The 24,923-nt window shown below is 42.3% G+C and overlaps 1 protein-coding gene across 3 annotated transcripts in view; it reads right to left on the reverse strand.

The window, feature by feature from the left end:
• Positions 1–349: 349 nt before the first annotated feature.
• The window catches only part of ZNF106 (zinc finger protein 106), a 60,381-nt gene continuing 35,807 nt past the window's right edge, over positions 350–24,923 (reverse strand). For all 3 annotated transcript variants that reach the window (XM_011941104.1, XM_011941105.1, XM_011941106.1), the window contains 10 exons: positions 24,418–24,563; positions 22,572–22,706; positions 14,986–15,102; positions 11,712–11,903; positions 10,872–10,934; positions 9,322–9,441; positions 8,748–8,819; positions 7,896–7,967; positions 5,309–5,455; positions 350–4,857 (listed from right to left, as the gene is read on the reverse strand). In XM_011941104.1, the coding sequence (XP_011796494.1) occupies positions 4,801–4,857; positions 5,309–5,455; positions 7,896–7,967; positions 8,748–8,819; positions 9,322–9,441; positions 10,872–10,934; positions 11,712–11,903; positions 14,986–15,102; positions 22,572–22,706; positions 24,418–24,563 (1,121 nt within the window). In that variant the 3' untranslated portion in view covers positions 350–4,800. The remainder of the gene's footprint in view (positions 4,858–5,308; positions 5,456–7,895; positions 7,968–8,747; positions 8,820–9,321; positions 9,442–10,871; positions 10,935–11,711; positions 11,904–14,985; positions 15,103–22,571; positions 22,707–24,417; positions 24,564–24,923) is intronic.

Genomic DNA, 24,923 nt, shown 5'->3' on the forward strand with positions numbered 1-24,923 from the left:
GAGCATAGGAGTTGCTCAAATACTTTCCAAGACATAAAAGGAAGGCAGAGGAATAGTTGTTGCTGTAAAAGACATCAAGAATAAATGGGTTATGTACAACGGGAGGGGCCGGTTACCTGAATGTAACGGAGCGGAGACTGAGCGATCCTAGCTCCTCTGCTCACTAACTGGCCTGTTGTATGACCGTGGACAAAACCCTGAACGCAGCAGTTTGCTAAACTTACCTGGACCATGGCCTGTGGCATATCTACAGGCATCCTGTGTTTTCCACCCAGTTTCCTTCTTCCTCGCTAAGTCAGTGTGGAAAGGGCTGACCATGAATACACAGACAAGGTAACGAAAGTAAACCGTCAGTTAGTAAAAGTACTTTATTTTCCTCTTGTATTTGCTTTATATCTTGCTTTACAAAGTTACGAAGTTCACAGCTTTATACCAAAATGTAAGAAGGCTATTTGCTTACAAACATTTTTGCAGTCATCTGATTTCATTCTTGTAATCCATATTCAATATTAAAAAAGTCAGAAACCAAGGGTGCTGGAGCAGCTCTAGGGCATATATTTCTCTTAAATAGGAGAAAGATTTTCAACAGCTTTTCCTCCTTGACACGCTCCTCTCCCAGTTTATTTGGGTCACTAGCTTGAGTTTAGAGTGAATCTGGGAAATTCGGTCACCAGGTAACCCAGCAGGGCTGTACACTCTGGCTCGGAGGTGAGCTGAAGGCTCCTGTCTAACACAGTAGGTCTGGTTTCTATGAGGAGCTGACATCCACTTGCATAGGGAACTCAGTCTATCCCAAATCACCTCCACAACTTCTATTCCCGTCTGTGAGACCGCTTCTCTTAAACCCGAGGAACCTGATGATTTGAGGGCAGGGATAAAACCATTATTTTATAAACGTGGCAGGTATGGCCTTCCTAATTCTAGAAGCTCGTGTTTAGGTAACAGAAACAAAATTGAGAAGTAAGCATAAACTGCAGTTATTTGAGCAAACCAGAGCATATGTGCTGTTCAAATCCCGCTTTACAATATACTTCAATCTCACCTCCAGTGAATTCTCTTCCATAAAATACACCATTCCACTAAGTATATACCTACTCCCACCAAGTCATCCACATGCCTCATCACTAAAGTTGTCCATTGTATACTCTACCAGAAAAAAGACAAAATAAAACCTGTGGCAAGCAAATAATCACTTAAACAGTAATAATATTGCCTCTAAATTAAAGGTAAGTCAGGAGCTGAACACTCAACTGTTAACTCTTCTGGGGAAGAAAAAAATTTTTCCCACAAAAGCAGGAGTGCAGTAGTAAGTAATGACTTTCTCTCAAATTCAAGTAACATCAGGTCAAGATAACCTTTGCTGTTAGAGTTTTGTTTGCATTGTGTGGAATTGCTTTATAAACTGAGTAGAGAGGTATGCCCAAATTATTTTTAACCTAATTAAAAACTTTCACATAAAACTTGAAGTGACTGATACTTCATCAGAACAAACTGCCATTTTAACACTAGCATAGGTACACAAAAGGATTTATACTATGGTTTTCTTGGCTTTAAGCCATTAGAAGTAGGCAAAAGCAACCAAGAATAACATTCTAAAAGTGGCTCCAACTACTTTAAAGACATGAGTCAGTTTTTGTCAGGTCACTTAATGGTTTCCTTCCTTCACAAAGCTACTAAATGCCAGAGTTAACAAAGGTCCCTGAGCCACAGCTCTTCTCTGAGGGGAAACAGGGTTATAATCAGTCACGACATTGTGGAAGACATTAAAAAAAGAAGGCAAAGTTCTGCATAATTTTCAAGACACTTGTAAGTAGTAACACACAACCATAAGCAGCCAAAATGCTTATGGTCCCTTTATTTCTTAACAGAGGGCTAGAACGGTTCATTTTGGGTAATACGCTAATCTGGTGTTAAAAGAATTTCACGTGTTCTTGAAACAAAGGCATTATTACTGCCACTGCTTCAAAAAAAGCCTTCGTGAAATGAAGAAAAATATGACAAGTACAGGTTCCCATGCGTACACATGCACACAAAGGAACCTGCACACTTGCACACACACAGGCAGATAGAGGCACACAGTTCCACCAAAGCAAAGTCCAAATCGGAGTTCTTACTGATTCTACCCGTCTGTAATACTCTCAGAAGTTCCCCACAACTGCCCGACACCTCACCTAGCCTCTTCCTGCTGCACAAAGGCTCCTCCACTCTCATCTTTTCGACACATCCTCAGGCAGGGCAGAAGGGCACTATGCCGCAGAGCATTCGAGGCTCTCTCAGCACACAGCCAGCATGAAAATGCGGCTTCACTACAGCCCAGGGAAAAGGGCCAGGTTTAGTCATCGATCCAAATGCATCTTCCTGGGAAACGACCATTCCCAAACACACAGAACAGCTTGGCTTCTCTGGATATCCTTATAGGAAACAGGGGTGAGAGGTGGGAAAAGCTTCTTAATCTCATACAGAAACAGCATGAATATTTAACACATTTTTTGCAACAAGATCTTCTCTGTTCTCCATTAAGCATCACATAAATCTCACTAGTGTGGTTAACAAAATGGCTTTCCCTAAGGACAGACGTCAAGAGCTTGTGGGGGCATTTATTATCTAGTACTAGGCCATTCATTATCTCCTAGATTAACCTTTTTTTTTTTTTTGAAGTGGAGTTTCACTCTGTTGCCCAGGCTGGAGTGCGGTGGTAGGATCTTGGCTCACTGCAACTTCTAACGCCCAGGTTCAAGTGATTCTCCTGTCTCAGCCTCCCAAGTAGCTGAGACTACAGGCACACGCCACCACACCCAGCTAATTTTTGTATTTTTAGTGGAGACAGGGTTTCACCATGTTGGCCAGGCTGGTCTCAAACGCCTGACCTTGAGTGATCCACCCACCTCGGCCTCCCAAAGTGCTGGGATTACAGGCGTGAACCACCAAGCCCAGCCTTCTAGATTAATTCTTAACATTTTTTGGATCAACTAAGAACCACTGGAGCCTTTCCTGGAAAAAAGAACACATACTCAGTCTCACACACAATTTCTGGGGGTTCACAGACCCTCTTGAAGCCTATCCATGAACCCCCTGGTGAAGTCCCCCTGCCCGATAGCCTGAGGGAAGACATGTGAGTAGATGTGTGTGCACTAATAGGGGCGAAGACAGACCTGGATGCTCTGCGATCCCAGAGAGCATGTCCCAAAGCTTGGTATGTGGCCCTGGGCTCCTCCCCCTTATTTTCTCTCTCTGAAGAAGCTTTCTGAGGTGTTTTTTTTTTTTTGAGACGGAGTCTCACTCTGTCAGTGGCGCAATCTCGGCTCACTACAATCTCCGCCTCCCGGGTTCAAGCGATTCTCCTGCCTCAGCCTCCTGAGCAGCTGGGATTACAAGTGCACACCACCATGCCCAGCTAATTTTTGTATTTTCAGTAGAGATGGGGTTTTGCCATGTTGGCCAGGCTGGTCTCCAACTCCTAACCTCAGGTGATCTGCCTGCCTGGGCCTCCCAAAGTGCTGGGATGACAGGCGTGAGCCACCACGCCTGGCCACTTTCTGAGTTTTGAGGATCCAGAAACAAAAGGCTGGAAAGCAACACTTCTACAGGTTTACTGATGAGTCTGGAGAAAATCCAAAAACAAAGCCCCACTCAGGGTTTGTGAATTTGGCTGTTCTCAGTGGCCAGGCAGAGTCTCTGCTCCACTCTTCTTTCCCACCTAGCAGGGATGTGAAGGCAAAGAACTGTCTCAGAAACAAGTCTCTAGGAAGTCTGCTTGAGGTCCTAAAAACCGTATTCAGATGCTTTATTCGAACCCCTTCTCCCCCACCATCTTGGGTGCTGCAGCGGGGTGGGAAACACCATGAGCCCGGAGGAATACTGGATGGCTGCCATCAGTCTAGGCACAGCCGTACAGCGGGAGAGATGGAGGCTGGCAACTGAACAAACCAAAAGGGCTCAAACCGACATGAGGCTTGCAGGGTCAGACACTAGAAAGGAAGATAAAGGTACACCTCCAGCTGCAACAGCCTGACAGGATCTGTGGCAGGTAATGCCCAGTTCAACAGCAAACGTAAAGGTAGACATTAGGTCTACGCACTGCCTCACACTGAGCTTTCTGTCCACATTTACAGAGGTTTACTAGGAAGTGGTGTTGTAAGGACTTGTCACTATGTGACTTGCTTTCTGAATTCCTAAAATATAGTCAGCAGAGCAGCCGCTATTTGTCAAAAATCTACTGTGTCCTTTAGCACTTAAAGCCAGCTCTGTCCATCTATGAAGCAAGAAAACAGGGACACACACTGCACATAATTGTTAAGAAAGAAAACTATTTGCTTCCAATTTAAATACCCAGCTATTACAAATGGAGAAATTAAAACTGATCCCGAAAGTCTAGCACTTAAACAAATTTGTACTTAAAAGCCTGACTATAGGTTTAAACCACCATAAGAACATAAACTAAACATTGCAAACTGAAGTCAATAAAATATACATATGATTAGGGTCAAACTGGGTCACCAATTAGGATCTGTATCTTTAGTAAACATCTGGAGAGCACAAGTAGCATAAATCACTGTATGCCATGCTGTCCCAGAGGAGTGTGGTTCCCTAACATCTGTCTACATCTATTTAAAACCTCCAGCAAGAACTTAAAGAATAATCTATCATCCCATAGAGCTGCCCAGACTCATGCTAGGGGCCTGGCTAGTAACCACTTTCTCCTTCCTTGCTTCACCAAGGAAGGGAAGAGAGTGGCCTGTGTGGGGGGCTGATGTGAAAATAGTTCAACCAATGACTTCCCAACGTGGGAAGCAAACAACTTCATGAATCAATTTTGCTGTCATCTTCAGCGTGTCGTTCAATATGTCCTGCAGCATCCTAGGAATGAAGGGAAAAGGACCCATGAGAGAGAAGTTGATAGTAAGACAGGAGAAAGTCAAAGCCAAGGAAAGCCACGTGGGTCCATTCCACCTAGGATCCAGACAGGAAAGGCAGTCAGGAGCCAGCACTTCGCTAACTTACATGAAAGCGTGTACTTAAAGGCGAGCTGTTGTCTCAGCACAAGAGCACTGTAATAAATCTCTAGGTTCAGTTACTGGATTTGAAACATCTGAAAACATTCTCTAGGTCCTTTCTCAAAAATGACCTAATTCTTCATTTGAAACTTCATTAAGCTACCCCCCAAATCTCTGAATCATAAAAAGAAAAACCGTAGGCCCTCCCTATATATGGCAATTCTTGATAATAAAACAAAAAAGGTTTGCTAGCCCCTGCTCTGAGCAGTCTACTGAATCCCAGCCGAACCTCAAGTCCCACTAATAAAATGTACCTGTTTGGATCCTTTCCTAGCAGTGAAGAAAGCATCGCAGTTCTTCCAGCGACATTTCAGAGTCTGGAAGTTGGGATTAGTGTGGTCAGTCAGCAAGTGTTGTTTTAAATGATCTACAACGCCGAATATCAGAGAGCAGCCATGCCACTGCAGAGAAAGAAAATGAGGGGACTCGGTGAAAAAGGGTGCAGTGAACGTGAATGAGAACAGCCCCACCTGGATCCCATAGGCACTATGGAAGCAAAAACCCAGCCCTTATTTTAAATTTATTCTTGGCTAGAAAAGACAACAAAGCCAAGGCAACCAAAGTGTCAGCATAACGAGGAGCCCTGAAAAGACTGGAAAAATCTTTTGCTATTTTGCTATTTTGAGAGGGCAAAACACTAACATAGCAATTACGTCTTAAATCAGAAAAGGGTCAGCAAATATTTATGGATAAATTACCATAAAATTCTGTTTAAACTGTATTTTTTATGTTGCCACATTAAATTGAGTTTCTTTCTTAGTTTATTCAATACAAAAGACAAGTACCTTTCCTATTGTACTGAAAGGGTTTTTTTTTTTTTTTTTGAGATGCAGTTTCATTCTTGTCGCCGAGGCTGGAGTGCGGTGGTGCGATCTCGGCTCACTGCAACCTCTGCCCCCCGGGTTCAAGCAGTTCTCCTGCCTCAGCCTCCCGAGTAGCTGGGATTACAGGCGTGTACCACCACGCCCAGTTAATTTTGTATATATATATATATGTATTTTTTTTTTTTTTTTTTTAGTAAAGACAGGGTTTCACCATGTTGGTCAGGCTGGTCTCAAACTCCCAACCTCAGGTGATCTGCCCACCTTGGCCTCCCAAAGTGCTGGGATTACAGGCATGAGCCACTGCGCCTGGCCCGAAAGGGCTATTTTTAACAATTCTAAGAACTACTGAATGTAAACGTGAAAATAAAAATGTCTGATAAAGAAAACTACATTTGTGGAAATATTTATTGTAGAATACTGTGTTTGCCAATGGAAGCCTGACTTTACTCACAGCCTTTATCACTTGAATCTCAGTCTTACGATTACCTACTTATTTTTTTAAGCTATAATTTTACTTATAAATGTAGCTTAATTTCATGTATTAGAAAGCACAAGCTAGTGTCTTATGCTTCCTAAGTGGTGGCTCAGTGGGATTACAACCTGTAATCTCAGCACTTTGACAGGCCGAGGTGGGTGGTTCACTTCAGCCCAGGAGTTCGAGACCAGCCTGGGCAACATAGTGAGACCCTGTCCCTACAGAAAAAAAAAAGAAAAAATACAGGCCGGGCGCGAGTTCAAGACCAGCCCGGCCAACATGGTGAAACCCTGTCTGTACTAAAAATACAAAAATTATCTGGGTGTGGTGGCGGGCGCCTGTGTTCCCAGCTACTCGGGAGGCTGAGGCAGGAGAATCGCTTGAACCCTGGAGGTGGAGGTTGCAGTGAGCTGAGATCATGCCGCTGCATTCCAGACTGGCAACAGAGAGATTCTGTCTCAAAAAAAAAAAGTAATGCAAAGTTAAGTTTCTCCTCTGTCAGTACTACTCCATCTTTCCCTCTATAAAGCCAGAGGTATCTTCCCCATTTCTCTCTATAGATTAACTCTATTTGTGTACTCTGGATCCTGTCATTCACTAGTGCCTCCTTATCCATGGTTTTACTTTCTGAGGTTTTAGTTACCTGTGGTTAACTGATCTTCAAAAATATTAATTGGAAAATTCCCAAAATAAACAATTCTTGAGTTTTAAATTACACATTATTCTGAGCAGTGTGATGAAATCTCCTGCCATCCCACTGCATCTCACCCAGATGTGAATTGTCCCTTTGTCCAACATATCCACACTATATTGGCTACCGCCTGTTAGCCCTCTTGATTACCACATCAAAAAAATATAGGCCATATCCCCCTTGGATAAAGAGGAACTGTACTAGATTTTGCTTGCTTTCACTGAGAAAATTAAAAAGCAAAGATAGTAATGTGTAGAGAGCTGAAAAGTCACTAGGCTGTGGACAAGTGTAAAGTCGGATTTTAAAATGGAGAGTGTCAAGTTCATGCCATCAATGCTGAAAAGGATCTTAGGGTTTTAGGGAAAAGCTACCATTGTTAGAACTGACGAAAAAAAATTAAGGCTTATAAGAAATAGTGTGAAAATTTTAAGGGTTAATCATCAGCCCTCACCCTAAAATAAAAATCACACAATTCAGCCTGATGAACTAAGGTTTGGAACTTACAAGACCTTAGACTTTTTTTATTTGCCTATTCCTCAAAAACCAATGAGGACACAAACCAAACCATTAATACTAGTAATCTCTGATGAGCGGGAGTACAGGGGGCAGTGCCATTACCAAAATAAGCACTTCCACTTTTTATTTCATATATTGCTGTACTGTTGCTTTCTAAGCATGTATTGATTTTATAATAAACAAACAACCACCTAGGAGATAGCCTGTGATCTACAGTGTAAGGCATAAAGTAGATGCTAAAATATAAAAATGCACACTGATGATAGTGAAGATCAATTAGCCTAGGGTGAAGCAACCTCTCCCAGTTCAGTGACAAGAAGAGTTTCACTCCTTACCCAACAGCGGTAATTCTGCATCAGATTAAGCCTCACGGCCTGAATACTGCCATCATAACAGCCAGTGTAAATCTGGAGAAAGACAGGTTTATAGTGTCAGACCAAAATACATACAAACTACAAAACACCCTCAAAACAAGTCACAAGCTCCCTGAAGCAGCTACAAGAAAACAAAAACCTAAATCAAAACCAGCTCCAGAGTAGTAGAATGGGAAAGTAGTTTCCAGATCTTCCAGTCTAGGTATTTTGCAGCTGTGCTCCTTAGAAAGCCACTTGGGACCAGGGCAGAGAGGAGTGGCAGGGCTCAGAGGCACCCACTTGGCCTTTCTACTTTAACTGGGGTAGCCCTGGTTTCTATCGCGTGCTCTGTTAGGCACCTGTATTTCACTGGAAAAGAAAGGATTCTACCACTCAGAATCTGAAAAACATCCATTCTGGTTCAACTCCATAACTTAAAAGTAAAAAAAAAAAGGCTTAGCAGGGTTATGTGAATTGGTTTCTACTTTTAGATCTGCTGTAACCATGCCACACTGGCCAAATCTCCTGACTCCATTCCAGTGTTCTATTCAGATCATGTCTCTGGAAAAGGCACCACTCAATTTTTTGAAGCATCTTAAATTTACCTTCTATTTAACTGTAGTTGATACTACCATTTTTATTGTAATAATTTTGGCTGTTAATAGACAATGGAATATTCAACACTGTCCCCTGGTTACTTCCCTATTATGCCAAGAGATGGGAAGGTACTTAACAATGAGGCATATCAGAAGCAGATGTCACTTTTGGAAGTGACAAGAATTTTTTAGCAAACACATTCAAAAGCAAATATCTGACATGACAAATAACACTTACCATGCTTTTATGGATGGTCATACACATAATCATGTCTTTGTGTCCTCCATAAACTTGTAATCGATCATGAGACTTAGGCAGAAGAAAAAAAAAAAGAAAGAATTAAAGTTATTTATACCTTGCGTTTAATAAGTACAGTCCCTAAAGGCCTTTGGCAGGTTTAAAACCACACCTGAGGCGCTACGTGGAAGCACTAGTAGCATTCTAACAGAAATATAATCTAATGACAATTTTTCTTTTACATTCTACTATACAAGGAGGGAGCTGGTAATTAGAAGTAATAAAATCAATTTTGTTAGAATCAGAGTTTCAAACTTGAAATTGCACACAAGGAGAACTATAAATTAACTAGAACTAGAAAATAAGTTTTGACACCCATGACCCAGTTCGAGTGTCTCAGAGCAGTTTCTGAAAGCTGTAGTCCACAGGCCAGCTGCTTCATAATTCTCTAGAAAGCTCGTGAACATGCAGATTCCTGGGTTCCATCCCACCTTACTGTATCAAAAATCAACACTAAACTCAAAATGACAATCTCCCCAAATCATTCAAGCAAAATACTGAATCTAAATTCTACCTGTAATTCATAGACACGAACAAATTTATCCAGGCAAGCAGTCACCATCACTTTTCCTAGGATATTCACCACAGTCACTGCGTGATTGTGACCTTTATAGATCCGCACGAGCTCACCAGTCTGTGTCAGAAGAGAAGTAAGAGTCACCAGACTGACTTTTGAGACTCCTTCCTGGTTATAATTCTATAATTCTAAGAGGCATAATTCTGAGGATACTGTACACATACAATTAATAGTGTTAATTAACTGTACAAATAGTATTAAAAGTATTAACTTTAATGGCAGAAGTATTCCACAATCATTTATTACATATACAAAATACATGGATTGTATCCTGATGGAAAGACTCTAATGTCATGGAAAGAAAGCGGCCAAAACTCTATCTGTATTTATAGCCTTCCAAGTACTTTTACCTTTTTCATTTCACTGGATCTGGACCACAAGTCTATCAGTGGGGAATTACTACTCTGAGGTTACAGACCAGGAACTGAGCTTCACATTATTACTCTGAGGTTACAGACCAGGAACTGAGCTTCAAATTATTACTCTGAGGTTACAGACCAGGAACGCAGCTGCCTCTACAGCCTGAGAACACTCTCTCAGGTTGTTCATTTTTAAGAGACAGGGTCTCACAGGCCGGGCGCACTGGCTCACGCCTGTAATTCCAACACTTTGGGAGGCCGAGGTGGGCAGATCACTTGAGCTCAGGAGTTCAAGACCAGCCTGGGCAAGAGACCCCATCTCTACAAAAAAATATGAAAAAATGAGCCAGGCATGGAGGCTCACATCATTAGTTCCAGCTACTTGGGGGGCTGAGGTGGGAGGATCCCTTGAGCCTAGGAGGTAGAGGCTGCAGTGAGCCAAGACTGCACACTGCACTCCAGCCTAGGTGATACAGTGAGATCCCCATCTAAAAACAACAACAAAAAGATAAAAAGGAAAATAAATGGGGTCTCACTTGGTCACCCAGGCTGGAGTGCGGTGGTGTGATCATACCTCACTGCAGCCTTGAACTCCTGGGCCCAAACAATCCTCCCACCTCAGCCTCCTGAGTAGCTAGAATTACAGGACGCACTGTCATGCCCAGCTTATTAAAAAAAATTTTTTTAACAGACAGGGCCACTATTTTGCCTAGGCTGGTCTCAAACTCCTGGCCTCAAGTGATCCTCCCACCTCAGCCTTCTGAGTAGCCGGCATTACCGGTGACAGCCATTGGGCCCAGCTCTCAGCTGTTTTTACTAGTTCTATTTTAACTACATATCATACCCACTTTCAGAAAGCCTCAGCTGCTCCGTTTATTTCAAGTTTAAACGGGGCATTCAAACTAAACCTTACATAAACTTTGAGTCTGTCTGTCCACCATTAAAAACGTTGATGAGGTAGAATTTCTAGGTTACATAATATTATCCAAGAGCGCATGCATAGGGATGATGACAAATTCCTTCAGTGGATAAAGGGCTTAATTTAAATTGCAAGAGGTTTAAGAAAACCATCAAGCTTTAACGATTATTTTATTCAAGGTTTCTTTACACAACACCAACATAGCTTACATGAATGTTGTGGGCATGGACTGACTGATCACTGGAGCCACTGAACACGAGATCATTCACCACCTTAAAGAAAAAAATTCAACATGTCAGATTCTGTATACGGTTCTCAATTTTCTCTACAGCTTGTAATACACATTGGCAAATTCTAATTTCCATCCTATTTTGAGATGAGCACAATGAACTAGGTATAAAAGTTTCTCAGACAAATTTTCTTAGCTGAAACCTATGCCCCCTACCAAGCATGCTAATTAACTGATAATGTATTACTAGTTTGTTACCTTTCCACAATGACTATGAAGCAGCCTAGAAAGGCATTCGAGTATACCCACTCTATAACAAAATACACTCATTGCTTCTCAAATGAAAGTGCATCACTTGGTGATGTTGGTGTGAAGAAAAGGTTTGCAATCTCCTCACTCTTTCTGAGGTGGTGTTTCTAAATGATGCGTGAGACAACATGGGAAATGCCATTTAAAATCCTTCTCTGTTTTGTTTTGCTTTGCTTGAGTCAAGGTCTCACTCTGTTGCCCGCGCTGGAGTACAGTGGAGTGGCACAATCATGGCTCACCGAAGCCTCGATCTTCTGTGCTCAAGTGATCCTCCCACCTCAGCCTCGTGAGTAGTACAGGTGCACACCACAACATCTCACTAATTTTTGTATTTTTTTGGAGAGATGGAGTTTTGCCATGCTGCCCTGGCTGGTCTAGAACTTCTGAGCTCAAGCGATCCCCCTGCCTCGCCCTCCCAAAGTGCTGGGACTACAGATGAGAGCCACCCCGCCTGGCCTCAAAACCCTTCTATTTGTGCCAGACAACTCCTATTCTCTTGCACTGTACTTGCCTTCATGCAAAGAATGGTTTTGCTATGGCCCTCCAGAGTTCTGAGGAGCAGTCCATTCCGGGCATCGCGTACACTAATGGTGCAGTCATAAGAGCCCACGACCAGCAGTTTTCGGGCACCTTCCTGAGCTGTGGCAAGACAGCTGACTGCCCGGGGGCCATGGCATTCAAAGATCTCAAGTCGCTTGTTGTTCTGGGAAATAAGCCGAGATTAGAGCTAAAAACAACTTAGCTGGAAAACTCCAAAACGAACTAACCAAAATAATTACCTTGGTACAAACGCTCATTTCTGTCATCTGTACTCAAATTTTCATACCCACTCTGCAGCCTTCATGTATCCATCTGTGCTATTTCCCACTCCAACCCTCTTTGCTGAACCTCCCCTATCCCCTGATCTGAGGAGGGCAAACTCTTACATTATAAACTCCTTTATAATTTCAACCCACACCATCCCCATCCTAATTAGAAACTGGTTCTCTTTTTATGCTCTCTTTCACCACCTGTAAGTTAATAACAATGAAAGGTGAACTTTTTTTTTTTTTTTTTTTTTTCAAACTCTAGTGCGTTTTCCCTGACACAGACCCAGGAACTATTTCTGTCATCCAAAATTTAGGCAATCTATGTGTCATGCTGTTTCCAAAAATCTCTACTTAGAATTACCTTCCTAGGCAATTTCAGTAAGTCTCAAATTCTCCACTTTTTTTTTTTTTTTTTTTTTGAGACAGAGTCTCGCTCTGTCGCCCAGGCTGGAATGCAGTGGCGCCAGCTCAGCTCACTGCAACCTCCACCTCCTGGGTTCAAGCGATTCTCCTGCCTCAGCCTCCCGAGTAGCTGGGATTACAGGTGCCCGCTACCATACCTGGCTAGCTTTTATATTTTTGTAAAGACAGGGTTTTACCATGTTGGACAGGATGGTCTTGAATTCCTAACCTCAGGTGATCCGCCCATCTCAGCCTCCCAAAGTGCTGGGATTACAGGCGTGAGCCATCATGCCTGGCCTAAATTCTCCTTATTATGATGTTCTTTTGGCACCTGGCTCCATGTCATCTCTGTCATCATTTAGTAGACTATAGAAGCCTAATTATACCAGAGTGACAGGGTCACATCCTGAATCCCAAAACATTCTTTTATCTCAGATTGTAGACTTCTTTCCTTCATTCCCCAACCACCCCTGTTCATTAAACCTCCCAATTCCACAAAAGTTCTTTAGGTGCATGCCTGGAATAAGGCTTCTAAAAACTAAGTAGCTGATCATTGCTCAGATAGGCTCAATATAGGCTGGGAGCCTATATTGCTGAGCAATGATTTCAGCCGTCTTGAAGTGCTAGGGAGACAGACTGAATGGAGGTCAGGACCCAAAGGTGGACCGGCCCTGGTAAACAGTCCTGGTTTTCTGCTGTGACTCCAGAAGCACTACATTCTAAGAGTATGGACAAACTAGGAAAAAGCCCAGCCCTCATTTTCAAAATTCACATCTATGCAGAGATTCTCAAATGTCTGTCTCTAGGACCATCTTCTCCAGGGCTTTTCAATCCTTTAAAGAACTTTTCCATTTGAATTTCTTGTCATCATCTCATCATTTTGCCTCAAGACTGTCTTGCTCCTTACTTCTGTCTACTACTTAAAAAAAAAAGCGAGACAGGGTCTCACTCTGTCACCCAGGCTTCAGTACAGTGGTGTGATTATAGCTTACTGCAGCCTTAAAGTCCTGGCCCAAGCAATCCTCCTGCCTCAGCTTCCTGAGTAGCTGGGACTACAGGCGTGTGCCACCATACTTAGTTTTTTTCTTTTCTCTTTTTAGTTAAAAAATCTTTTTTTTTTTTTTTTTTTTTGTTTTTTTTGAGAAACAGGAGTCTTGCTTTGTTGCTCAGGCTGGTCTCGAACTTCTGGGCTCAAGCAATCCTCCTACCTCAGTCTCCCAAAGTGCTGGGATTATATGCATGAGCCACCATATCCAGCCACTTCTGTCCACTTCTGATAATCTCATGAAAGAGAAGATAATTAGGTAATTATCACATTTTAGCCTTTAAAAGATTTTAAATTTACTTTCCTCTACATTTCTATTGCCCTAATCCAATTTAATCAGACTTAGAACTTGTCTGCATCTAGAATGCAAAAATCTTCACTAATTGCCCTTCTGTGATGTATCATATCAAATACACCAAATCACTTGGCACTTGATTATATACACACTAGATTCTTCTAACTTGATTTTTAAGTTTCCTGTAGGCAGAAACCATGACATATTCTAATGCACATCTTCTGTTAGTTCCAGCTAGCACGTAGCCTATGAATGACACTGTAACAGTACCATTCTAACACATGGTTACAAGATGACCAGGGGATATGGTGCCACAATTAATTAGCAAGCAAACCTATCAAGTCTACCTCTTAGATTATATCTTTCCTCCAGTCCCTTCTCTTCATCCTGTTTAACCTTTTTCATGTCAGCTTCTACTACAAAGCCTCCTAAATGGTCTCCCTGCCTTTGCTAATACCAATCTTTCCCAATCGTATCAACTCCAGTGACTTTTCCTGAAACATAATGGGATCATGTTTCTCATACTTTAAAGCCTGTAAGATGAAGTCCAGCTACCTTATCAAAGCACACAGGGCCATCAAAAACTAAACCTTATCCTGGGGCCTAGCACATAATAGATGCTCAATAAAGGCTAGGTCAACATATGAATTTATCTCTGGGTTAGGAAAGAAAGAAGCCATTTGGGCATTACAGCAAATCTCTCAGTTCACCTCACAGATGGACCGCCCTCATGAAACCCTAAACCAGTGCCAAACCACACCAATGTCATTCTCAATGGAATTTAAGTTCATTTTTCTTCATTTGTTTTTTAATATGGAACGCTTCATGAATTTGCATGTCATCCTTGCGCAGGGGCCATGCTAATCTTCTCTGTATCATTCCAAATTTAGTGTATGTGCTGTCGAAGTGAGCACTTAAGTTCATTTTTTATGATGTCATTCTTAAGTTGAGACAGACTAGTTTAATCCATGACTCATTATTTGGCCCCAAATCTTTAGGCTTGGTTTAATTTAGTGGAGTTACATTTTGGTCCTGGCACATTTGAGTAGAAGCAGAGAGAATGGAGGATCTTGTTTCACTTACATCAGAAGATAACTGTGTTTGAGTAGCGGCTGATTCTGCTGCTTCCCCACAGAAGAAAACAGGAAAATCCCTGCCTGCTACTTCTTCCCACACAGACTCACACTATTTTCAAGTAGCATGGGAAGCAAGTCTTTTCTCCCCAACCACTAACCTTTATGTTGAAGGTGACCACAGTGCCATTTGCCAGTCCCGCATAGAGGATTCGCCACCTACTGTGCAAGCAGAGGACCCGGTCTTCCAGCTGTAACTGCTCCACACACTCTCGGCTCTGATAAAAGCACATAACCTTGAATCAGCAGAGGGTACTGACAAATGAAATGTCAAAAACAGTTCCTCCAGAAGCAGACTTTAAAATGACTCTTATGTGGAAGAAAATGTGACATCCGCTATTTTGTAGGGGACTATCTTAGATCTGTTTTTCCTTTGAAATATGAGGCCAAAGACTCCCAAGCTGTACGTAATGTGAAAAGAAACATAAATTCCAGTAATGTTACCCATGTTTCTAACTTAGAACGGAGAGATTTTTCAAAGGGCGCTATGAGTTGGGTCTTAGCCTCTTAAATTAAGAGGCCAAATATAAAAGACAAAGCTGTATTTTGACATCTAAAGAGAAAATCAGGATTATAGTTACATATTTGATAAATGCACTAATCAAATATGTGGTTTTCTGCAACTTACTCTCTATTTCAGTAGCTCCCAAATGCCTCCTTCAAACTGGTGCCGGGTTAGCTGGGCTAAATTACTCAAGAAGCTTTTAAAATATATAGAACCCAAGCTCCAACCCCACCCCTGAGACTCTTAATTCAGTGGGCTCTAGAATCTGTGTGGTAAAAAATTTCCCTAGTAATTCAGATGTACGTGCAGGTTTAATGCCCACTGTTTGATCTGACCTTCAAAAAACGATTCTACCAGTTTCCTCCAACTAGATTATACTAGCAAATCTCTTTACCTAGAACCAAGAATTGGGCCAGGACATAGTACATTCAAAATTTATTGTTGAGGCCAGGCACGGTGGCTCACGCCTGTAATCCCAACACTTTGGGAGTCCGAGGCGGGTGAATCATGAGGTCAGGAGATCAAGACCATCCTAGCTAACATGGTGAAACCCTGTCTCTACTAAAAATCCAAAAATTAGCCAGGCGTGGTGGCGCATGCCTGTAGTCCCAGCTACTCGGGAGACTGAGGCAGGAGAATCGCTTGAACCCGGGAGGTGGAGGTTACAGTGAGCCGAGATCACGCCACCACACTCCAGCCTGGGCCACAGAGCAAGACTCTGTCTCAAACAAACAAACAAACAAACAAAAACTTATTGTTGAAGGCTACTAAAGACCCAGGTGTAGCTTTTTAAGTGGGCTTGGCACTAGATGTTAAAATCAAGATGGTTATAATTGGGTAGGGTGGGACAAGCTGTGGTTAGGATGAGAAAAGCTGTGGGTTGTCAAACCGTTGATCTCCTCTCCCAGCCTTCTTTCATACCTAAAAGAGTCAGTCACTTAAATTATTCAATTTCTCCCCTGAAAAAATTACAAACATAAGTGCCATATACCAAATGGTAAGATATAGCAAAAGACAGTGAATATGCCTAAATATTAAGATTCATGTTGCTTCCGGTTAATCCATATGAGATCTTTTGTAACTTTATAGGGGAAATTGAACATTACATAGTTATAAAAAAAGAAGAAACTATTGGCACATATACCAATACAGATGAATTTTCAAACATCATGGTGAGCTAAAGCTAGACATTAAAGAATACATGTGGTATAGTTATACTGACGTGACAGCCAAGCACAGACAAAAGTCATCCATGACAGTAGTCAAAATAGTGATTAGCTTTAGAAGGTTATGCCTAGGGAGGCATTTGAGGGAAGCTTCAGGGCTATGAAATGGTCTATGTTTTGATCTTTGTGGTAGTTATACAAACAAATATCTGCTTTTCTGCAAGCTGTATACTTAAAATCTGTGTGCTTTACTGTATGAAGTTATGTCTCAATGTCAAATAATGGTTACAAAATCTTTTTCACTAGTGTACAGTCCTGCTATGCCAAACACTACACATTAGAACCCTTAATACTGAAAAGCTTTTTAAAAATTTTTTTGCTAATATTATGAATAAAAACGGTATTCCTTGTACTTCGGTTTTAATTTGCATTTATTTGCAAGACTGTATTTTTTTCAGTTATTTCTATTTCTTAAGAGACTTGCTTGTTTTTTGTCAATGTATTTATTTCTTTGTTTTTTGAAAGACAAGGTCTCCCTCTGTCTCCTGGCTAGAGTGCAGTGGCGTGATTACTGCTCACTGCAGCCTTGACCTCCGAGGCTCAAGGAATCCTCCCACCGCAGCCTCCTGAGTAGCTGGAACTGCAGGCGTGGGCCATCACGCACGCCTAGTTTATTTTTAAATTTTTTTTGGAGAGATGCAGTTTCATCATGCTGCCTAGGCTGTTCTTGAACTCCTGGGCTCAAGCGATCCTCCCGACTTGGCCTCCTAAAAGTGTTGGGATTACAGGCATGAACCACAGCACCTGGCTGTAGGAATTTAAAGGTACAAGCCCCTTACAACATATACCAAACCTATGTTTGTCATATCTTAAGTTACAGCTTTTCCCCCCATTTTTATATAAGACTATTTCTTGCCAAAATATGCTTACAATTTTTTTTTCACAAGTTTGTATAATTTTTTACAGGTTTGTACAAGTTGCCTAGCTAGGCTTGAACTCCTGGCCTCAAAGGATCCTCCTACCGCAATCTCCCAAGGCACTGGGATTACAGACATGAGCCACCGTGCCCAGCCTCTTTTTGTAGTTTCTTGAATTTTAAAGCTTTCTTCTTTTCTAATAGAAGCAATTAAAAATACAAATTTCCGGCCGGGTGCAGTGGCTGAAGCCTGTAATCCCAGCACTTTGGGAGGCTGAGGCGGGCGGATCACGAGGTCAGGAGATTGAGACCATCCTGGCTAACATGGTGAAACGCCGTCTCTACTAAAAAATACAAAAAAACTAGCCGGGCGAGGTGGCCGGCGCCTGTAGTCCCAGCTACTCAGGAGGCTGAGGCAGGAGAATGGCCTGAACCTGGAAGGCAGAGCTTGCAGTGATCCCAGATCACACCACTGCATTCCAGGATAGGCGACAGAGTGAGACTCCATCTCAAAAAAAAAAAAAAAATTAGCTGGGCATGGCGGTGTGCATCTGTAGTCCCAGTTACTCAGGAGGCTGAGGCAGGAGAATGGCGTAAACCCGGGAGGCGGAGCTTGCAGTGAGCCGAGATCCAGCCACTCTACTCCAGCCTGGGCGACAGAGCAAGACTCCGTCTCAAAAAAAAAAAAAAAAAATACAAATTTCCCTTTCAGCAATGCTTTAGCTGCATCCTACAAATGATATGTTGCATTTTCATTTAGTTAGATATTTTCTAATTTTCCTTGTGATTCCTTCTTTGAACCACAATAATTTAGAAGTATGTTATTTTCATCTCCCTATATTTGGGGATTTCCAAGATTTCTGTTACTGCTTTCTAATAAATGTCACTGTGGTTAGAGAACATACTCCGTATGATTTTGGTGCTTTTAAATTGATTGAGACTTATTTAATAGCCCAGTATGAGGTCCTGGTGAATGTCTTTGTGCACATTCTTGAAAAAAATGTGTATTCTGCAATTTTAAGTGGAGTGTTCTATAAATGCTAATTGGATCTTATTTGTTAATGGTGTTGTACAGTTCTTTTTTTTTTTTGAAATGAAGTTTTTCTCTGTTGCCCAGGCTGGAGTACAGTGGCGCAATCTCAGCTCACTGCAACCTTCACCTCCCAGGTTCAAGTGATTCTCCTGCCTCAGCCTCCTGAGTAGCTGGGATTATAGACACGTACCACCAGGCCCGGCTAATTTTTTTGCATTCTTATTTTTGTTTATTTATTTTTTGAGACAGAGTCTCATTCTGTTGCCCAGGCTGGAGTGCAGTGGCACAGTCTTGGCTCACTGCAACCTCTGCCTCACAGGTTCAAGCAATTCTCCTGCCTCAGCCTCCCAAGTAGCTGGGACTATAGGGGCACGAGCACCACACCTGGCTAATTTTTGTATGAGGGGGTTTCAACATGTTGGTCAGGCTGGTCTCAAACTCCTGACCTCAGGTGATACGCCCACCTTGGCCTCCCAAAGTGGTGGAATTACAGGCGTAAGCCACCACACCCAGCCTAATTTTTTTGTATTTTTAGTAGAGACAGGGTTTCACCATGTTGGCTAGGCTGGTCTCAAACTCCTGACCTCAAGTGATCCACTCGCCTCAGCCTCCCAAAGTGCTGGGATTACAGGCCACCACATCCAGCTGGTGTTGTACAGTTCTTATATATCCTTGATGGTTTTTTATTTAGTAGTCTATCAATTATTGAGAAAGGGTTGTTGATGTCCCCAACTATAATTGTGAATTTGTCTATTTCTCCTTTCAGTTCTATCAGTTACTGTTTCATATATTTTAGAGTTCTCTTATTAGGTACCTGTACTTATAATTGTTGTATCTTTCAGCTGTGCTGACTCATCATTATGGAATGTCCTCCTTTCTCCAGTAGTATTGTCCTTTTCATTATTTAAAGGGACAGTGTCTCGCTCTGTTACCCAGGCTGGAGTGCAGTGGCACTGTCATAGCTCACTATAATCTCAAATTCCTCAGCTCAAATGATCCTCTCACCTCAACCTCTCAAGTAGCTACGACTAGAGGTACATACAACCATGCTTACCTCACTTTTTCATTTTTTGTGGAGATGGGATCTCACTATGTTACCCAGGCTGGTCTGGAACTTCTGGTCTCAAGCGATCTTCCCACCTCAGCCTCCCAAAGTGGGATGCAGGCATGAGCCACAGTGCTCAGTCATTTGTCTTAAAGTCTACTTGCCCAATATTAACATAACCACTCCAGTTCTGTTACTATTTGGATAGTGTATCTTCTTCCATTCTTCTTCTTTTACTTTCAACCCATTTTGTCTTTACATTTAAAGTAGTCTCTTTGGCTGGGCATGGTGCTGCATGCCTGCAATCCCAGCACTGTGGGAGACCAAAGCAAGGGGACTGCTTGTGCCCAGGAGCTTCAGACTAGTCTAGGCAACATAGCAAGACCCTGCTTCTAAAAAAAAAGGCCAGGGGCGGTGGCTCAAGTCTGTAATCCCAGCACTTTGGGAGGCCGAGACAGGCAGATCACGAGGTCAGGAGATCGAGACCATCCTGGTTAACCTGGTGAAACCCCATCTCTACTAAAAAAAAAAAAAATACAAAAAACTGGTCAGGCGAGGTGGTGGGCGCCTGTAGTCCCAGCTACTTGGGAGGCTGAGGCAGGAGAATGGCGTGAACCCGGGGGGCGGAGCTTGCAGTGAGCTGAAATCTGGCCACTGCACTCCAGCCTGGGCGACAGAGCGAGACTCCGTCTCAAAAAAAAAAAAAATATTTAATTAGCAAACCGTAGTGACATGTGCCTGTAATCCCAATTACTCGGGAAGCTGAGGCAGGAGGATCACTTGAGCCCAGGAGTTCCAGGCTACAGCGACTTATAATCACGCCACTGCACTCCAGCCAGGGTGACAGGCCAAGACCGTGTCTCAAAAATAAAAGTGTGTCTCTTGTAGACAACAAAGATTTTGATGTTACTTCTGTATCCAGCCAATTTCTGCCTTTTGATTTTAGTGTCAGTTCACTCACATTTAATATAATTATTAAATATGGGTAAATTTAGGTCTCCAATTTGCTATTTGCTTTCTATTTGTCTCATTTTTATTCCTCTATTTCTCCTTCTACCTTCTCTTGTATTAAGTATATTTTTAGCTTGCCATTTTAATCCCTCAATTGACTTTCTAAGCTCAATTTCTTTGCATTATTCTTTTTTTTTTTTTTTGAGAAGGAGTCTTGCTCTGGTGCCCAGGCTGGAGTGCACTGGCATGATCTTGGCTCACTGCAATCTCCGCCTCCCAGTTCAAGTGATTCTCCAGCCTCAGCCTCCCGAGTAGCTGGGATTACAGGTGTGCACCACCACACCTGACTAATTTTTGTATTTTTAGTAGAGATGGGGTTTCACCAGGTTGGCCAGTCTGGTCTCAAACTCCTGACCCCATGACCCTCTTTGCATTATTAGTTTAGTAATTACTCTAGGGCAGTATTTCTCAAAGTGTGGTCCCCAAACCATCTGCATCAATATCACATAATACCTTATTAGAAGTGTAAATTCTTTTTGTTTGTTTTGGTTAATTTTTATGCTTTTTTGAGGTAGGCTCTTGTTCTGACACCCAGGCTGTAGTGAGGTGACACAATCATAGCTCACTATAACCTTGAACTCCTGGGCTCAAGTGATCCTCCCACCTTAGCCTCCGGAACAGCTAGGACTATAGGTGTGAGCCACCACATCCAGTTCATTGTTATTTTTTTTATAGAGACAGGGTCTTGCTATGTTGCCCAGGTTGGTCTTGAGCTCCTGGCCTCAAGCAACCCTCCTGCTCTGGTCTTCCGAGTGCTGGGATTACAGATACGAATCATAGTACCTGGCCTAGAAATGTAAATCTGTGAGTTTGACCCCAAGCCTACCGCATCAGAAGCTCTGGGAAGGGCTGCGTGTGGTGGCTCATGCCTGTAATCTCAGCACTTTGGGAGGCCGAGGTGGGAGGATCGCCTAACTCCAGGAGCTCAAAACCAGTCTGAGCAACATGGTGAGACCCTGTCTCTTAAAAAAACAAGAAACAAACAAAAAAACACCTCTGGGAGTGGGGACCAGTAATATGTGTTTTAACAAGCTGTCCAGGTCAATGTGATGCACGCTAAAGTTGTAAGCCAGTGCCTCTAGGGATTACATTTTTAAAATTGTAACAATCTAGTTCAAATTAGTACTTATTCCCAGTAAAATATAAGAACCTTGTTCTAGCACAGCTCCATCCCCATCTACTTCTTTATGTTCCTGTTATCACATATATTCCATCTATGTTATAAACTTAATGACAGCCTTATAAATTCTGCTTCATGTATCTCCATCTTTTAAAGAAATTAAGAACATATTGTATACAGTTTTAAACATAATTTTCTCATTTATTTCAGTGCATTTAAGTTTAAAAAACTCTCAGAGGAGATGTCCATTTCTAATTCTGCAGATTTAAAAAATTTATACATTTTGCTTTTTTTTTTTTTTTTTCCCTGAGACGGAGTTTTGCTCTTGTTGCCAAGGCTGGAGTGCAGTGGCACGACCTCGGCTCACTGCAACCTCTGCCTCCTGGGTTCAGGCGATTCTCCTGCCTCAGCCTCCCAAGTAGCTGGGATTATAGGCATGTGCCACCACACCCGGCTAATTTTGTATTTTTAGTAGAGACGGGGTTTCTCCATGTTGGTCAGGCTGGTCTCGAACTCCCAACCTCAGGTGAATCCGCCCACCTCTGCCTCCCAAAGTGCTGGGACTACAGGCGTGAGCCACCACACCCAGCCTACATTTTTCTCTTTATTCTATCTAGGATTAATTTTGATACATGATATGCATAACATTTGTGGCAAAGACCAAGGAAGGTATATTAATAGTAGGAAGTGAAAAAATACTGGTGGAGACAGAAAATACAGTTTATGTCTAAGTCTCATATCTACCTAAAGCTACAACAATGTGCTAAACATTGTTTAGAAGCGAAAAGGAGACGGTGGGTAGAATGAAGCATCTGCCAGTGTCTTCACTCCACACAGTAAATACAAAGCGACTCAATATGAACCACTTTGGATTTCTCTGGACCCACCTACCTTAATATTATAGCAGCGGACGGTATGGTCACTGGAGCCAGTGTAAAGGGCAGCGTTCTTCCCAGATGTCTGAGTAACCAGGAGGCAGTTTACTTTCGAGGTATGGCCCTCAAAGACACCAACACATTTCCGACTCTAAAGTTTAAGCACAGACCAGATTATTACTTATAAGATATAGAAGGATTAGATAATATATTTCCTCAAAAAAAAAAAAGATGCTAAAACATTCAGTTCACTGCTGTATCCTCAGTGTCTAAAACAGCACCTGGTACACAAAATATATGTTCACCAAATGCCAGCAAACAGTCATAGGCAATGAGGTATCTGAAAGTATATGTTAGTTGAGCCATACCAAAAAATATTTACGGCAATTCACTGTAAGATAGCCAGAATTTTAATTAATGTTTAGGGCAAAGCTTTCTGACATGGACCAAGGACCTAGCAAATCCAAACTGTAGCTAATTACCCACGAAAGATGTGCATTTGATAAGCAGCTTGTGAGAATGCACCATGGTATTAAAAAACATATCAGCTGCTATCACAGGTCTAGTGGTTCTGGTGGTGTTTCTCTTCTTTTCTTTTTTTTTTGAGATGGAGTCTCGCTGTCACCCAGGCTGGAGTGCAGTGGCGCGATCTCGGCTGACTGCAAGCTCTGTCTCTTAGATTCACGCCATTCTCCTGCCTCAGCCTCCTGAGTAGCTGGGACTACAGGCACCCGCCACCACACCTGGCTAGTTTTTTGTATTTTTAGTAGAGACGGGGTTTCACCGTGTTAGCCAGGATGGTCTCGATCTCCTGACCTCGTGATCCGCCCATCTCAGCCTCCCAAAGTGCTGGGATTACAGGCGTGAGCCACGGTACCCGGCCTCTGGTGTTGTTTCTTATAGGTACATCCAAATGTTATCTCAGTGCACATACTGAGATCTATTTAGAATGTACATGTATACACATACACATACATATTTTGATACCCTGTCCCCCTAGATCTTACACCTATACATCCTGGTAGCATTGCTTTCTTTTTTCAGTCATTCGTGTTAATCCTCATATCATTAAGCTAAAGGAATCTACATACCTGTTGCCTATAGCAAACACATTTTCGTGGTCTATCATCTAACTTTTAAATTTTCACGGACTCTAGCAATTTTAAATATTTTCATGGTGTTCATTCAGACAACATCATGTTCCTCAAATTTCTTAAGCTGTCATTGTTCATAATTAGTTTATGAACAAATTCAAATTCAAAACTCAAAAGTTCATTCTTTTGAGAGTAACAAGCATCAGATAATACTAAGTGTGAGGTAGTGGAAAAGTGTTGCTCTCCTTAATAACTCGAACTCTACTTGTAATCAATCACTTGTCAGGGAAAATACCTCCTCCAATACTTCCCCATATTCACTTCATCCCTCCTCTATTATGTAGCTGCTATGCAAGTGACCCCATTACCAACTCCAGTGTTGGGACCTGAACAGTCCAAGACCACTGGTGTAATCCCAACCGCCTTTTGCCACAGGCAAAGGTGATCGTTCAGGGAATAAAACCCAGGACCCTTTTGTGCTGGTGGGAGGGAAAAAGAGACCCCAGCGGCTCCTGACATTTACCTTGTGAGCAGGAGGGGAACTAGCTTTCAGAAAGAGGTGATACCAGAGAAGGCAGAGTAGAGGGACAAAAAGAAATGAAGTCCTCAATGACCTTGCGGAGCTACTGGATCAAATGCATCTAAAGTCAATCTAAGGCCACCCCTTCCTCCAGACAGCCAACAAATTCCCTCTATTGTTTAAAAGAGTATAAACTGGATGTTCCAAAACCTGCAACCAAAAACATACTACATGTTCTATCAACTTACCACCAGATTATAAACCCGGACAGTTTTATCTGCTGAACAGGTATATAGTAAGTTCCCAAATATCTGAATTGCATTGACAGCAGCTTGGTGCCCCTCAAAGGTTCCTTCTGTGGGCTCATCATCATCTCCTGGCTCTGAAGATATTTCTGGAAAACAAGAGTAGGTTTCAGAGACCTGTCTGCTAGAGTCTGAAAAGACCCTCAAAAATCAGAACTATTATACAATACAGCAGTCCCTAGATTAAACCAAAAGTAGATCCCCTTAAAGCTTAGTTCCTCTATCAGACTACTCCAATTCTGATTACACATCTTCACTATGAAGACTGCATAATAAGCAAAGGCCTTTCACTTAGGAAAAAGATAGATAATTACATAACGAGCTTTTGAGCTGGGTGTGGTGGCTCACACCTGTCATCTCAACACTTTGGGAGGCTGAGGTGGGCAAATCACCTGAGGCCAGGAGTTTGAGACTAGCCTGGCCAAGATGGTGAAACCCCATCTCTACTA

Source organism: Colobus angolensis, unplaced genomic scaffold (genome assembly GCF_000951035.1).
Source record: "Colobus angolensis palliatus isolate OR3802 unplaced genomic scaffold, Cang.pa_1.0 Scaffold199, whole genome shotgun sequence".
Classification (NCBI taxonomy): domain Eukaryota; kingdom Metazoa; phylum Chordata; class Mammalia; order Primates; family Cercopithecidae; genus Colobus; species Colobus angolensis.